Below are 15,206 nucleotides of genomic sequence, written 5' to 3' on the forward strand. Positions count from 1 at the left end.
TATGGGCCTTCTTCTTGTACTGTATTTTTTAAGTATTTATTTGTCTTTACCATTAGACACGAGTAAAGACCATGTCTTATTCATCTTCGCATTCCTCTAGGATGCGATGCATTGTCTCAAACACAGTAAATCCTCAAAATGTTTGTTGGGTGAATGAATAAATTTATATAAGCATACCTCATTAATCTAGGTGAGAAGTGATGGGATCTGAGCTAAGGTAGTGGCAGTGGAAGTTGAAAGGAGAGGTGAGAAGTGAGATGCAAACATCTGGTTAATCAAATACTGAGTTCCTTCTATTTCATAGGAATATTCTAGGCACTATGGAGAACATAAAGAAAAAGAGAGAGTTCCTATTGTCCTATCTATGTGAAAACACAGGCAAAATAATAAGTAAAATACAAGCTAGTATAGAATGAAGTGTTGAAAGGGGCCTGTGGACCAAGGTGGTTAGGGAAGATGGGACTTCATCAGAACATTAAAGAATGGGCAGGATTAGGTAGAAATAGTGACAGAATTGCTACCTAGGCCTAGCATGAACGAAAACCCAGGGGTGGGAATACACAGATGAGCTGTACTGGGAGATAAAACTGGAAAACTGGCTTGGGACAAGATTTTGAGTGTCCTTGAATACCGAGCTAAAGAGTTTGAAATTATATTCGAGGCAATAGGGAACTATTGGAAGCTTTTGAGAAGGAAGATGACGTGACTAGGGTTAGGATTTAGAGATTAATGTGGGAGCAGTTAAATGGACAGAAAGATTAGACTCTGGCCTGAAGACCAGTTAGGAGGCTAACTGCTATTGCTGAGTTGCAAGATGATGAGAGCCTTAGCTAGGAGAATGACAGCAGGCAAATATCAACAGCTAGTAGGAATGTCACAGAGGGAGAATGTTTTAATAGGCCAAGACTTCACAAGACACAAAGAAAAACTTCCCTTTTGGTCTGAAATGTTCACATAGGCAAGCCCCACTTTGAATAGCTAACTGACTACCCGACACCTCACTTTGAACTTTGAGAGTTGACCAAAGTAAGGCACTGTAGCTGAGTATATTACATATATGTGTGTATACGTAGATATATGTGTGTATATAGATGTCTGTATTTGTGTATGTGTATATACATGTATTTTGAAAATTGTACAGTTGAGTCTCAATTCCAACAATAAGTCACTTCCCCTTAATCTGTTTCTTTAAGGTCACCTAGAGCTCTGAAAGCTATTATTCTCTCCTCTGTAAAAGTCAGAATGTCATCTCCTTAATGTGGAACAAATTAAAAGATTTTTAAATTTGAAAAACTTATACTTGACAGACTTTTGGAATTATGTAACTGACCGTTCATTTTGATTTGTTTTGTTAGCGCTGTTTGACACTAATGGATAGAGGATTTGTTTTCAATTTGATAAATGACTATATATCTGGATTCAGCCCCAAAGATCCTAAGGTAAGTGATAAGGACATGACTGTCGTGGCTGTGAGACATTAGAACAGGAGACCAAGGGTGACATTTATTCTCCTCTGGAGGATTTGGAGCTGCTGTTTTTGTTTCGGTACTTCGAGTATAGTTGTACCTCAAAGCAGGGAATATTGGGTAGTGTTTTAGGGGTCCCTAAGACCACCCTCATGTTGGTGGTTCACCTGAAACACTCACAGGATTCAACATATAGTCATAGTCACGGCCCAGATTCATTACAGTGGCACAGTAAGGATGCTCAGCTGGGTGAAGAAGGGAAAAAGACATCAAGGGGAGTCCTTGGCAGTCTACGCGCAGGCTTTCTGAGCCCCTCCCTCCTGTGAGGAGTCACAGGGAGCACACCCTCTCTCCAGCAGTGAAAATGCAGCCGCATGTGTGCAATCTCTCTGTTCAGGGCAGCCCATTTGAGACTGGAAGGTTAGGGTGTTTACTGGGGGCTGGTCAAAATTCCAGAGTCTCGGAAAGGAAAGGAAAGCAGGCGTTCACCGGAAATCACATTGTACAAATAGTCTGAGCAGGCTGGCACAGAAGGCACAAGCTTATCACATAGGGAACCTTTCAAAGTCCAATTTCCCAAATACCAGCCAACGACCAGTCTTGCAAGTAGACCCTTTTAAAGAGAGCAGTCTTGGGCCTGCTATCTTAACTCTTTCCTGCACAGGTCCCATCTCAAAGTATGCTTAGAATACGAAACACTTCTGTTGTAAAAAGTTTTGCCCTGTATTTAATTATTAAAATAGCCAAAGCCTACCAAATATGAATTAATGTATAATTTCTTGCCATTTAGGTTCTGGCTGAATACAAGTTTGAATTTCTGCAAACGATTTGCAATCACGAACATTACATTCCTCTGAACTTGCCAATGGCATTTGCAAAACCTAAACTTCAACGAGTTCAAGGTATGTATTTGCATTTTCCATCACTTGGACTCATTTTCCCTTTTTTGCTAGTGCTAGGATAGTGTATTGTTTTCTGGTTAAACCTGTCATCTTAAAGATATCTCAGAATTGTTACTCTCCGAAGATAGATTCATTAATGATATTCTGCATTTCCGTCATAGTGTCAGTGGTGATATTTGTAGTATGAAGAAATGGGGTATGTTACATAGATTGCTGCTTAAACGCCCATGTCAGATACCAGTAAAATTGCGCTCCATAGTAGTGTTTGGGCTCTTATATCAGACTAAATTTAGAAAAAACTATATAAATGCATTTTTGCTGAAAGGAGCATCAAAAGAGAAATATAAGGGCAGAATAACAGAGTAATATATATGTACTGATTTAATGAAATGCCTTCAGTTATCTCCATTGCTAGTTGTATTGAATGCTTTGTTTGTCTAGCACTATTCTTATGTTACTATGTTTTTTATTTGTCCCTTTTCTTTTCACATATTAATTAGATTTTTTTTCATTTGCGGTGGACCGTTTGACTTCAGTAGGTAGGTTTAACTCGGTTCACTCTAAAGTAGTTTGCTGTCTTTAAAAACAATTGATTTGATGAATGGCTAAGATGGACGGGGGCTTTGTTTGCTTTTCAAATCCTCCCTAGCCAAAATGAGGCTTTAGTTCATGTACCCAGAAAACCTAGGAGGCGGTGTGTTTACTTTTACAATCAGCTTGAGTGTTGTGAGAGGAATTAGCTTTATCACATCACCCTCAGAAAACAAGTTCCAGCTCTAGCCAGCATGGGGGCTGGAGGGTATCTGTTCTTTAAGTGGGTGTCATCTCTCCCAGGCTTGCCTCCCTTCTCTCTGACCCTGTTTAATGACTGCTAGGCCACAGTTTTGAAGGTGTGGATGAACAGATTGGATTTATTCAAATCACTGAAGTGGAAAACTTACTACCATCTCAAAATCTACCCAGATAAGGCCACCTGGCTTGGTCAGTACTGGCCCTTGTGCATGGAAAGTGATTGGGATTCACAAAAGAGCGTGGCCAATTGCAAGGAGAAAATCCAGCTGCCTTTGTCTCTACAGGAGTATCTGCTGAGCAGTGGTGTTAGTGATGGAATTACAGCCAGTGAAAATGGAGGGAAAATACTTCAAAACCCAAGCACCCTATTGAACCACCCACTTATTAGATTCAGAGCATGTATAGCTCAAATGCTTCCCCCAGTATTTATCGATAGCCATGAGGGAGTCAGGGCAAAGAAGGGGTGGACAGATATCAGGATTTAGGATTAAGTCTGACTACTCACAGCATTTGTTAAGTGCTAACTGAACACGTAGTATTATATTAAGGGCTGAAGAGGCCGAAAGCGAAATAGAAAACATGTCCTTCAGCTTTATGGCCTAATTGAGTTAAATGGTAGGGGAGAGGAAATAAAGACAGTAGAAATCTACGGTGGAAATTAGTAAAATTGATCACAATCCCTTCTGAGTAGCTATAAGACAAGGCCCAACCAGGATATTAACAGCTGGGATTTCAGATGGACTGAGGATGTAAAATGCAGTGAAAGGCATAGTTTGAATTGGTGACTTTATGAAATAAAAGATTTGTATTTGTGTGATGATGAATTGGAGTGAGATGAGGCTGTTTTTTCCTTTTGTTCTTGTGTCCCATTGTATTTGGGCCAATATGTAAGGTTTACTGAAACATTCAATAGTTAATACTGCTAGAATGATTCAGTTATCTAGTTTCTCTTCCTTTTTCTACATAAGTAAATCAAGTATTGTATAGAATTACTCAAATTTGTAGTTGTAACTGAATCTCTTCAGATATAAAGAAATGTGTTAAGACATTGTCAAATATAGAATTCTTTCATTCTTGGTCCTATCGTAAGATTTCTAAGAGTTAAGAAGAACTTGGGGACTATGTTACCAACTGAAATTGTCGTGGAGGCTATCATCTAGTCCTAGTTATGAATGCCCCTGTCTAGTGAATTTTTGCATGCTCATTCCATATGATACAAGAATTGGTTAGACCCATTAATAATAAAATTATCACTCTTGCTAGCATGATCACATATTACTAAAGAATAAGTATAGTATTTTAATGTTAAAGTAATTTTTGAATATTTTTATAAATGAGTTTTAAATTTCATTGTACTGCAGATTCAAATCTTGAATATAGTCTATCAGATGAGTACTGCAAGCATCACTTCTTGGTCGGTCTGCTTTTGAGGGAAACCTCCATTGCTCTTCAAGACAATTATGAGATCAGATATACAGCTATCTCTGTCATAAAGAATCTTTTGATAAAACACGCATTTGACACTAGATACCAGCACAAGGTAAGGATGTACATGCAGTCATCAGTATCGCATTAGTAAATTTCTGCTAAGATTTTATATTAAAGTTTTCAGTAAGGAACATAATACGAGCATTGATGAAAGCATTTTTACAAATAAGGTTTGCTTCCGTTTCAGATGATTAAGTTTTAAAAATACTTTTCAGTTAACTGTTGAAGAAAAACACTGGTTTCTCAAATCATATTTAAAGAACAACACTGCTTCGTGATTTGTTACATAAACTAATTATGATTTTTAAAATATACAGTTGTAGCCATGTGTACTCTTTCAGATACATACCTTAAGATATATCCTTAAATATATATCCCTAAATATATTATTGATTATTAAGTGATTAATAAGCATGTCAAGCATGTCAACTATAAACTATGTAATGTGAAGTTTTTCTTCTTACTGAAAAGATTGGATGTGGCTATAAACCTTACACACATTATACATTGTCTATGTGTGAAGGCCACAGCTGCAGTTGTTATTTGCTGCACCTTTAACATAGCTATTCAAATCTTATTAATGTTAAATCCTGTGGGCTAGAAAAAGTAGACTGCAAACTGGATGGATTTAGAATAACCTAACTTACTTGCCTGGTATCAAATGGCTCAAGTAACATTGTACTGTTTCATAGTTAATAATTTGTCCCTTTGTTTTTACATTCAAATATAAATAAAATTATGATATCATTTATTATTATAATCACTTTGGAAAGCTGACTTGGAGATGGATTTTATTTTTTCTACAGTATTCCCATTTGTCCTTAATAAACAGAAAGTGCCTTGTCAGCTACGTTCAGCTATATTTCTTTAATTACAAAGACTTTTTTTTTTTTTTTTTGCTGAGGAAGATTCACCCTGAACTAATAACCACTGCCAATCTTCCTCTTTTTGTATGTGAGCAGCTGCCACAGCATGGCCACTGACAGACAAGTGATGTAGGTCCATACCCGGGAACCAAACCCAGGCCACCAAAGTGGAGTGTGCCAAACTTAACCACTGGGCCACCAGGGCTGGCCCAGAAGATTTTTTTTTTTTTTACTTACAAATTTTGCTAGTTTTCTTCATGTGATTCTATCCTAAAGTAGATTTACTCTTCTTAGCCTTAAGGTGTTATTTCTTTCTTACTGCAGTTTGCATTGTTTTTGTCACATTATAACTATAACATCCTCCCACTTAGTATAGTTTGCTCTATTATGTGCCATTTTCTTCTTCATGAGTGTTGATATTGACTTCACACAAGTTAACTGGTAAAATGTATCTCATGAAAAGATATCTTAAAAGTCACCCATTCTAACCAAGCTTTGTCAAACGTTTAAAAATGCCAGTTACCACTGGGTTCCAGTTAACTACTGCGTATGCCTAGTGGTGGGGAAAAGGATCTTATGTGATGTGGAGGAGAATGCCTTTAGCCATGATTTCAAAGGAGTCACGGGAAAGTACAAAATGAACTTGCCCTCCCTGGAGCAGGAAGTCGTATTTTTCCCACTGCCTCTTCAGATGAAAGTGAAGGAAAATGGAATTTCACTAGTGTCTAACCTAGAGGTGGAATTTTAAATATTTTATGTCACATATTTGGGCATTATTTATTTTCTTAAATTCTGAGAGCAGTATATGTACACACACACACACACAGAGCTATTGTTACCTGTCAGTAAGTTAAACACTATGCCTATTTGAGTGTTTGAGGTTTTAAACTATGGGAAAGATTGAAATGCCAAGCTCGTTATCCTTTCAGCGACCTCTAAAGCCCTTTCCTCTTTGTTCAAAAGTGTCAGACAGGTGTTCTCTCCAGTAGAACTTTGTTTGCTTCATGGGCCTGGTTAGCCAAAGCTTCAGTTCTAGTACATTGGACGAGGATGTAAATTATCCTGTCCCTGGTGCAGAGTTCACAGGTGGCCTGAGTAAGAGGTCATTTGTCAGATAGATTCAAGTAAAACAGGCTCACCATTAATGATGATGCCAAGGTGTGGGTAGAGAGAGGAGCTTTAAGTGCCCATAATTTCCATCAGGTCTCTGAAAGTGACCCCAAATAAATAGACAGTCAAGAAAAAAATGCTTCCTATTAAAAGGCTGCCTTGAGACTAGACCCTCTAGTCGCTCCCGTGCCCCCAACTATATTGCCATTCCTCAGCCCGTCCTGTAATGAAATTCTGGAGATGTCACTGGCCCCTATTCTGTGCTTCTCATAAACTGCTTTGGGAGATCTCCCTGCTTTTATAATTACCATGAGACATCTTTCCTATTCAGAACAGGAATGTCCAGTGTCTAACATTTGCCCTGGGGTCTGTGTCAGTTGCTGTACTCGCTGCAAGTAATGTCGACACCTAGGAACTAAAATTTCAGCTTGGACGGTGGGCAAGTCTTTGTCCCTTTTTTTTTATTTTTTAAAGTAATCCACGTACGTGGTAAAAAAAAAAACAAACAAAAAACCCTCTCTACCATGCCTTACCTCCATGCCCCAATTCATCTCTCTAGAAGCAGTTAGTGTTATCAGTTTCTCATATACACTTCTATTTTATGCATGCACAAGCCTGTATGTAATGTATGTATAATGGAACCATAATGCATTTTTTCTTTTTTCATTTAATACATCCTGAACATTAGATCTACCAAACTTAAAGAAAATCTGCATAGTATTCCATCATATGGACACATCTTATTTATCTATCCTGTCTTCTATTAATAGATTCTTAGGTTGTTTTCTGTCTTTTGTGCTGGCAAAACTTTTAATGTATTTTGCACTGACTCTACGTTTTCCTGTGTTGTGTTCACCTGAGACACTGCAGTACCTCCTTCCCCAGTGATCACTCACTATTGGAACTAAAATGGACCCCCATCTAGAAGCTATAATATTAATAATAGCAGCTAAAATTTATTGAGGACTATATGTCAGTCACTGTATTAAACTCCTCACATAAATTAATATCATAATTATTATCCCCATTTTACCAAAGAGAAAACCGTGGTTAAGTGACTTGATCACAATCAAGTAACTAGTAATGGGAGATCTGGAATTCATGTGTGTCTAAAATCCAAAATCTGTGCTCTTAATGCTCTTAACTACTAGACTATACTGCCTCTCGAATCTTAAGTGGGACGCCGAAAAATTAGAGGACCATCAGAAAAGGATGATCACGATGGTGAAAAATCTTGAAACCAAAACCATGTGAAGAATAAAAAAAAGTAATAAGGGCTATTAAGCCTTGTGAAGAGTGAATTAAGACAATTCATGGTAACTGTCTTCAAATATTTAAAGGGTTGCCATGTAATAGTGGAAGTAGGCTTACTCTTTGTAGTTCCAAAGGGCAGAGCTGTATCTAGCAGGGAGAACTTACAAGGAGTAAATCAGCTAAAGGACTCCCTTTCTAACAGAACCTGTGAAAGGGCTGGCATGTTTAAGAAGTTTAAAAACTAGCCATTTGTCAGGGATGCAGGTAAGGGCCATTCCTGCCGCGGACAGGAAGTTGGACTAGATGGACTAGATCAGTGCTTCTCAAACCTCCCTGTGTACGTCAGTATCACTTGGGGCAGATTCCTGGGGCCCAGCCCAGACCTACTGAAGCAGAATCTCGCATTGCTAGAGACTATTATTGATAGGCTTATATGTTAGAAGTAAGTCCATTAAGAGGGGTTCCTGAAATTCACAAACGAGAAAGTGCAAACGGCCAAGTGACATAAGAAAAAGCGTTCAACCTCAAGAATAAATGCAAATTAAAGTAGCTATGAGATACTATTGATATGCTTTCTGTAGATTGACCACTGTGCCCTAGTAGTGGAATGTCTATAGCTGAGAAAATAATATGTGTAAGAGGTACTGCATTAATTAACACTACTAGTGGCCAGCTTTATCTACATATTTACAAATATCTCAGATCTCCCAAGTCTTTTTTTTTGTTTTGGAGGAAGATTAGCCCTGAGCTAACTGCTGCCAATCTTCCTCTTTTCGCTGAGGAAGACCGGCCCTGAGCTAACATCCATGCCCATCTTCCTCTACATTATATGTTGGATGCCTACCACAGCATGGCATGCCAGGCGGTGCCATGTCCGCACCCAGGATCCGAACCGGTGAACCCTGGGCTGCCAAAGTGCAATGTGCGCACTTAACCGCTGCGCCAGCGGGCCGGCCCCTCTCCCATGTCTTGTAATTGATTTAGGGGGCCAAGATCACATTATTTTAATTGCAGCTTTAATCAAAACAAAAACTGTTCCTTGAATGAATATAGTAATCACCATTTTTTCACTTCTTCCATTTATTCATTCATTCAGCTAATGTGTATTGACCATCTGCTCTGTACCCAGGCACTGGGGATGAAGTAGTGAATAAGACAGACAGGGTCCCTGATCTTGTGAAACTCAACCCTCACTGGGGTTAAAGAACGGGACTAATATGATTTGCTTTATAAGTCAACTGCTATTTAAAAAAATAAACTTTTGCCTTTTATTTTAGGTAGTTATGTTTGAGGGATATGATTTGTCTCTATATCGTGTATAAATCCAAATACCAACACACTTCCCTGGTTATTAGTTTTGAGACTATAAATGTAAATAGACTCATGCTTCACTAATTTGCTATGGATGTTAGCCTGCTTTTAGTCTTTAAAGTGATACATGGAGCCAACTTTATTTGTAATACATAAGTATTATATACCAATTAAGCTTTTGATGATTATTTTTCAGAACCAGCAAGCCAAAATAGCACAATTATACCTCCCATTTGTTGGACTGCTTTTGGAAAATATACAGCGATTAGCAGGTCGCGACACCTTGTATTCTTGTGCAGCCATGCCGAATTCTGTAAGTAGTAATGTGTTTCTGTTGGTGTTTTATCTTGTTTTATTGAATATCTTTGGAATTGGGGTCATATACTATCTGGTCTCAATCTTAATAGTTCACTTTCGACTCCATTTTTCCATTTACGCTTTTCCTAGAGCAGTACTTCTCGATCTGTAATGTGCACATGAATCACCTCAGGGATTTGTCACAACGCAGATTCTAAGCAGTAGGCCTGGGGTGGAGCTTGAAATTCTGTGTTTCTAATAAGCTTTTGGCTGCTTCTGGTCCAAGGACCAGACTTTGAGTAACTGGGTCAGAGAGAACACCCGGACTCCCTTGTACCCAGTGTTTGATTTTTAAGCTTTGCAGTTGTTCTGTGCCTTCATATATTTATTCAACTTGAAACTGACCAAAAGAGTCTTCACTTCCAGAAGGCTAGGCACCGGGGATTAAGCTGTATTCCTTTGCTTCTCCCGTCCCTTGGCAGCCTCCTTTCACCGCTTCTTGGTGAGTCACTTTTAGCTCATCACAATTGATCTGTGCTTTTTTTCTCCCCTTAGAATCTTAGAGTTGAAAGGAACTTTGAAGGTGCTTAGTCTCCCATTTGGCAAAACAACCTTTTGCCACTGTGTGATTAAAACTTTCCTTCTCACATTTGACCCAAAAGGTTTTCTATCCACTTATCCTAGTTTTGCCTTCAAGAGATACCTAGAGCACATCTGTTCCCACCTCCACATGTTACCCCTTCCGTATGTGCCTTCTAAATTTTTCTCCAAGCCAGATTTCTCCACTTTCTCATTTGTCATTCCAAACCCTTGACCTGCGTTCTTGGTTACACTCTTCTGAATATGCTCCATTTTACCAGTGACCCTATTAAAATGTGGTGCTCAGAACTGTATACTTTATAGTCTGCCCAGTGGAACTATGAACTCCCACCCCACCCCCACCCCATGTTCTTTATGGACCAAGATCACCTTCACACTTGCAGTAGCTGTGTCACATTGTTGGGGGGCAGGTTAAGCTGTGTCCTTTCTGGCTTCCTTTGGAAATTCCCCCTATCAAATGTCCCAGTTGATTTGTCAAGCCTGCCCTGCCCTGGGTTCCTGAGTAAGCTGTTTCTACGTCTCCCTGATGGTTCGATTGCCTGGAGCTCCCAATCATGATCCTGTGGACCAGTTCAGTGTGGATGCTGCATCGCCTATCTGGCTGTCAGGCTGGTCTTTCCTCACAAACACAGGAGCTCATGCTTATGCTCACTCTGCACTTGACAGCGGTATTTGGAAATGTTTCAGTTGTCTGTTCTTTCTTTTGCAGCTCAGGTTCACCTAGGGCTTCTGGTCACACCCCTCCTTCTAGCATTGCCCCTGGTTCCAAGGAGGAGAACTGAACCATGTTTAGACTGCACCAGCTGCAGCTTTTGTCGGCCATCTAGAGTTATGTCATTTGGCCAGAGGTCATGGTTACAACTGTATGCTAGTCCCGATTTTTTGAAGTGATGTCACCTGAATACCAATACTGATAGCTGATTGAGACTTTCACAGTGAGCTTTGTTCCAAATCAGTGTACATCTCATTCTGTTAATTCCGACTTCTTATCCTCGTGTACAAATTTGGTTAAATGACAGAGATATCACATTGTGTTACAGGCATCCCGGGATGAGTTTGCATGTGGCTTCACTTCACCTACAAACAGAGGGAGTCTGAGCACTGACAAAGACACCGGTAATTAAGTCTTTTAAAGATTCTGTGTTACATGGCTGTTTAGAAATGTACCCTGTACTTCTTGGTATTTTTGAAATATTTCATAATAAAAACTATATGTAGCCTGACCTCTGCTAAAGTTTAATTAAAATCTGACTCATACTTGCAGCCACATTTCTTTGCTTAGGTGTCCTTGTCTAAGCTTGTTTAAAATGTAGCTTGGTATACTGAGAAAATAGATGATAATGAGAAAAACACTGGTTTCCAATCCTCTTATCTGTCTTCAATCTTGGACAAGACACTTTCCTTTTCTGGACCCAAGTATCCTTATCTATAAAATTAACTCTCAAATTGTGTGGCTTTATTTTATTACTTTCAAGGAGTTTCTTGTAGTTTCATACATAGTAAAGTTTTCGAGAAGCAGACAATTGCTTACCCTTTATTTGGCTTCTTATGGCATTTTGATACAATATATAAACTTCACACTTTAGGTGAGCAAGCTCTATTCCCTAAAATATATCTTTACTTAAGTTAACCTACTCGTTGTTAAAAATATTTTTGACAGTTCCTCCTGTTGCTAACAAGCACTTGGCTTTTTTTCTAGCTTATGGGTCTTTTCAAAATGGACATGGAATTAAGAGGGAAGATTCCAGAGGTTCCCTCATCCCAGAAGGAGTAATAGGATTTCCAGATCAGGGCAGCACTGGTGAAAATGTAAGAACCTAAATATAGAGGATAACCGTCATGCTGTGTTAGGCTACAACAATCTGTCTCTTTATATAAATAAGCAGCTTTCTACTCTCCTGTAGTCCATCCTGGATCTGTAAGAAGCATCCCATAATTCTTCGATGTTGTAGCAGTTCCTTCCTATCCTGGCAGCTGCTACTTGGATATCTGAAACTGTTTGTAGAGGATAAGGCATTCATCTTGAAGAGTTCTAACTTTGAATACCTCTTTTAACCTTAGCACACTGTAACCTGTTCTAGAGAGGGAAGGTTCAAGTTTAAAATGTCTCATGTACCTTGTCACTTAAATCACTTCCTGGCAGGATCGATTCAGCCTTTCATTCTTTTGTAATAGAGTAATGACATTAACATGGGAGAAAAAAATATCTAGGTCCCCAGATTGATATCTCAGCATCCTAGCATCACTTATTAGGAGTATATTCTCTAATTCTTCAATCAAATTGTTTCAAACCTAACCCTAAAATTTGGGATATGTCTGCCTTCAGACAGACAAACCTCATTTTAGAGCAGTAAAGCCTTGTTACGCTGCTATGTAAAATCATAGAATCATATAAAATTAGAGCTAGAAGGTCTATAAAAATAATAAATTCTAACTCTCAATTTACAAATGAAAACTGGAATTGGGACTTAGGACAACAACACAGCTATGGCAGGCCCAGACCTGAACCCAGGCTTCCTAATTCCGGCACTTTCCCTCCTTAAATCATGGTGCTCTCAGTGTGCATCAGAATCACCTGCGGGTCTTAATAAAAAGAGGTGGCTGAGCCTCACCCCCGGAGTTTCTGATTCAGTCCGTCTGGGACGGGGCCTGCTAATTTAGATTTCTAAGTTCCCAGGTGGTGCTGATGCTGCTGGGTGGGAACACTCCCTTGAGAAGCAGTGGACTATACTTATACCTTGAGCCTTTGCGTAAATAGTAATTTATCCACAGAGGGTCCAGTTTCACACCATTTAGAATTATGACAACAGACACTGTCATAGGTAAAGCAAATAAAGGACAAAGAGGCTGAATGACTTGTTAGTAGTCACACAGCTAACAAGCATTCAGAACCTAGATGTTTTGCTCCAAGTGAAAGTTCATTCTTAGCAAATCATATATAATGTATATCTCCAGCCAGTTTAGCTCAACTGAAAGTACTGGTTTTTTAACAAGGGTAAATTCTTTAGGAGATTATTATTACTCTATTCATATAAATTCCCAAATAAGTCAGATCTTGTCCTGCTTAACAACTGATATTTTAACAAAAATCATTAAATAATAGGAACATCACTACATTGTAGAGGCTCTGCTTTTGAAGTATTACTGGGTCCTCTTTAATGTAATTGTAATATTATTAGCCCTTTTTTATATAGACTTTCTGACCTCTTATTTGGAGGCTGGATTTTAATAAACTCTGAGAGATTTAAATTAAAGAGTTTAAAATGTTTCTTATGCTTCCACGTACCTTAAATTCCTCCTCCATGTAAAAGCTATTTTTCCTGGAATAGCCACATACAGTTATTTAAAATTTTTACTGCTAAAACACAGAACCTATGGGAATGAAACATACACAGTATTCATGGCCGTATCTTGAAGACGACCCCAAGGTAATTTCCAGTGATATTACTCGGTGCAGTAGCAATGATTTGAGCCCATTTACCTTCCAAGTGTGATGTAAAATTTGGATTTAACCTTAGAATTTTTCTAAACAGGACTAATGATAAAAGTAGTTATTGAGTTAAAGGCTATGGAAAACTATAGTACCAATATTGTTTCACAAACCTTCTGTCTTTCTATTACAGACCCGACAGAGTTCTACAAGGAGTAGTGTATCCCAGTATAACCGACTGGATCAGTATGAAATCAGAAGCCTCCTGATGTGCTACCTGTATATAGTGAAAATGATTTCTGAAGGTGAGTTACCAGCATATTAAGCATGGACTCTACTAGACGTCCACCCTCACAGGTTCATAGGTTCGTGCAACAAATATTTGACCATCACCTCTATGGAGAACACATACACACTAGAAGCAGATCGTTGAAGACTCTGACCTTAAAATGTTCCTGTATTTGAACTTAAAATAGGTTCATTTTGGTCATTTCTTTGAAATAATTTTTTTAAAAATTTAGAAATTAATTTCTAAAATGAGGCAATTGTTTTTGAAGCATTTTTTCATGCAGAGCATATAATGCATTAAATGACCAATGTAAACAGAAGGAAATAATAACCGGAAGTCATATTTAATGCTTTAGCCTTTATTTGACCCAGGATTTGGAAAAACAGAAGCAAACAAAAAGACAGGAAGGGTTCTCTGAGGGTGAGGATGCCACGGTTATCTCTGCAGCACTATGTGGTATTGTATGATGTCAGGTTCTTTTTCAAGCTTTTTTCCCCCTTGGTGTATAATTACATTATTTACTAGCATTACAGTTCCTCTTCATATGATAGAACATAACCAAAGCATTTTCATAAACTGCATGTCCTCTGGAAGTAAAATCAGAAAGTTATCTTATTCACAAATACCACATTTATTTACACAATTCCCTCCCTCTTCTTCCTTTTCTCAATATTTTTGCTCAAAAAAAATGCATGCAAGAATGAAGAACATAAAAGCACCTGGGTTCCAATCATCATAATCATTATATTTTACTTAAAATCTATTTTTTGTTTTAAAGCAATTAACATTTAGTAAAATCTTTTTTGTAATAATGCTGGATATAAAAACATAAAATAAGTTGATAGTTAACCAGCTAGAGAGACATTAAGAGAAATCAATCGCTAAATATGAATAATAAATTCTAAAGAACATTAGTAAATTAATAACAGTAAAAAATAACTAGAATCTTTAAGTTCTAAGAATGTATGATTTGGAATAAAAGTCAAAGACTATATTGAAGCTGTGTGATGGGCCTTCATGTTTTGGGAAAGAAACCCATAAAGGGAGATCATTTTCCACCCTGGTGATATTTCATTCCAGGAGATAATGGATCACTTAACAACTACAGCCACAGCTCATTGTTTATCTTCCTATGCGGTGAAAAGTAGGGGAATGTGGAAAGTGACTGCTAATGTGTATAGGGTTTCTTTCTAGGGTGATGAAAATATTTTAAAACTGTGGTGATGGTTTTATAACTGTTTGAATATACTATAAACTATTGTATTGTGCACTATTTAATAAATGAGTAAGTTTTAGGTACATAAATTCTCTCAATAAATTTGTTTTAAAAAAAAACGCCCAAGAGACACAGGAACAAAGAGAAAGAGAGCCAGCCCTGATAGCCTAGTGGTTCAAGTTTGG

The 15,206-nt window shown here is 38.1% G+C and overlaps 1 protein-coding gene across 5 annotated transcripts in view; it reads left to right on the forward strand.

The window, feature by feature from the left end:
- DOCK11 (dedicator of cytokinesis 11) overlaps positions 1 to 15,206 on the forward strand; it is a 183,377-nt gene that overhangs the window by 103,209 nt on the left and 64,962 nt on the right. For 4 of the 5 annotated variants that reach the window (XM_044763097.2, XM_070503277.1, XM_044763098.2 and 1 more), the window contains 8 exons: positions 1,356 to 1,439; positions 2,257 to 2,368; positions 2,869 to 2,907; positions 4,522 to 4,700; positions 9,386 to 9,502; positions 11,127 to 11,202; positions 11,786 to 11,895; positions 13,710 to 13,821. In XM_044763097.2, coding sequence (XP_044619032.1) covers positions 1,356 to 1,439; positions 2,257 to 2,368; positions 2,869 to 2,907; positions 4,522 to 4,700; positions 9,386 to 9,502; positions 11,127 to 11,202; positions 11,786 to 11,895; positions 13,710 to 13,821 — 829 coding nt within the window. The remainder of the gene's footprint in view (positions 1 to 1,355; positions 1,440 to 2,256; positions 2,369 to 2,868; positions 2,908 to 4,521; positions 4,701 to 9,385; positions 9,503 to 11,126; positions 11,203 to 11,785; positions 11,896 to 13,709; positions 13,822 to 15,206) is intronic. The other variant, XM_014860971.3, reaches the window with a different exon arrangement.

This window comes from Equus asinus, chromosome X (genome assembly GCF_041296235.1).
Source record: "Equus asinus isolate D_3611 breed Donkey chromosome X, EquAss-T2T_v2, whole genome shotgun sequence".
In the NCBI taxonomy this organism is placed as follows: domain Eukaryota; kingdom Metazoa; phylum Chordata; class Mammalia; order Perissodactyla; family Equidae; genus Equus; species Equus asinus.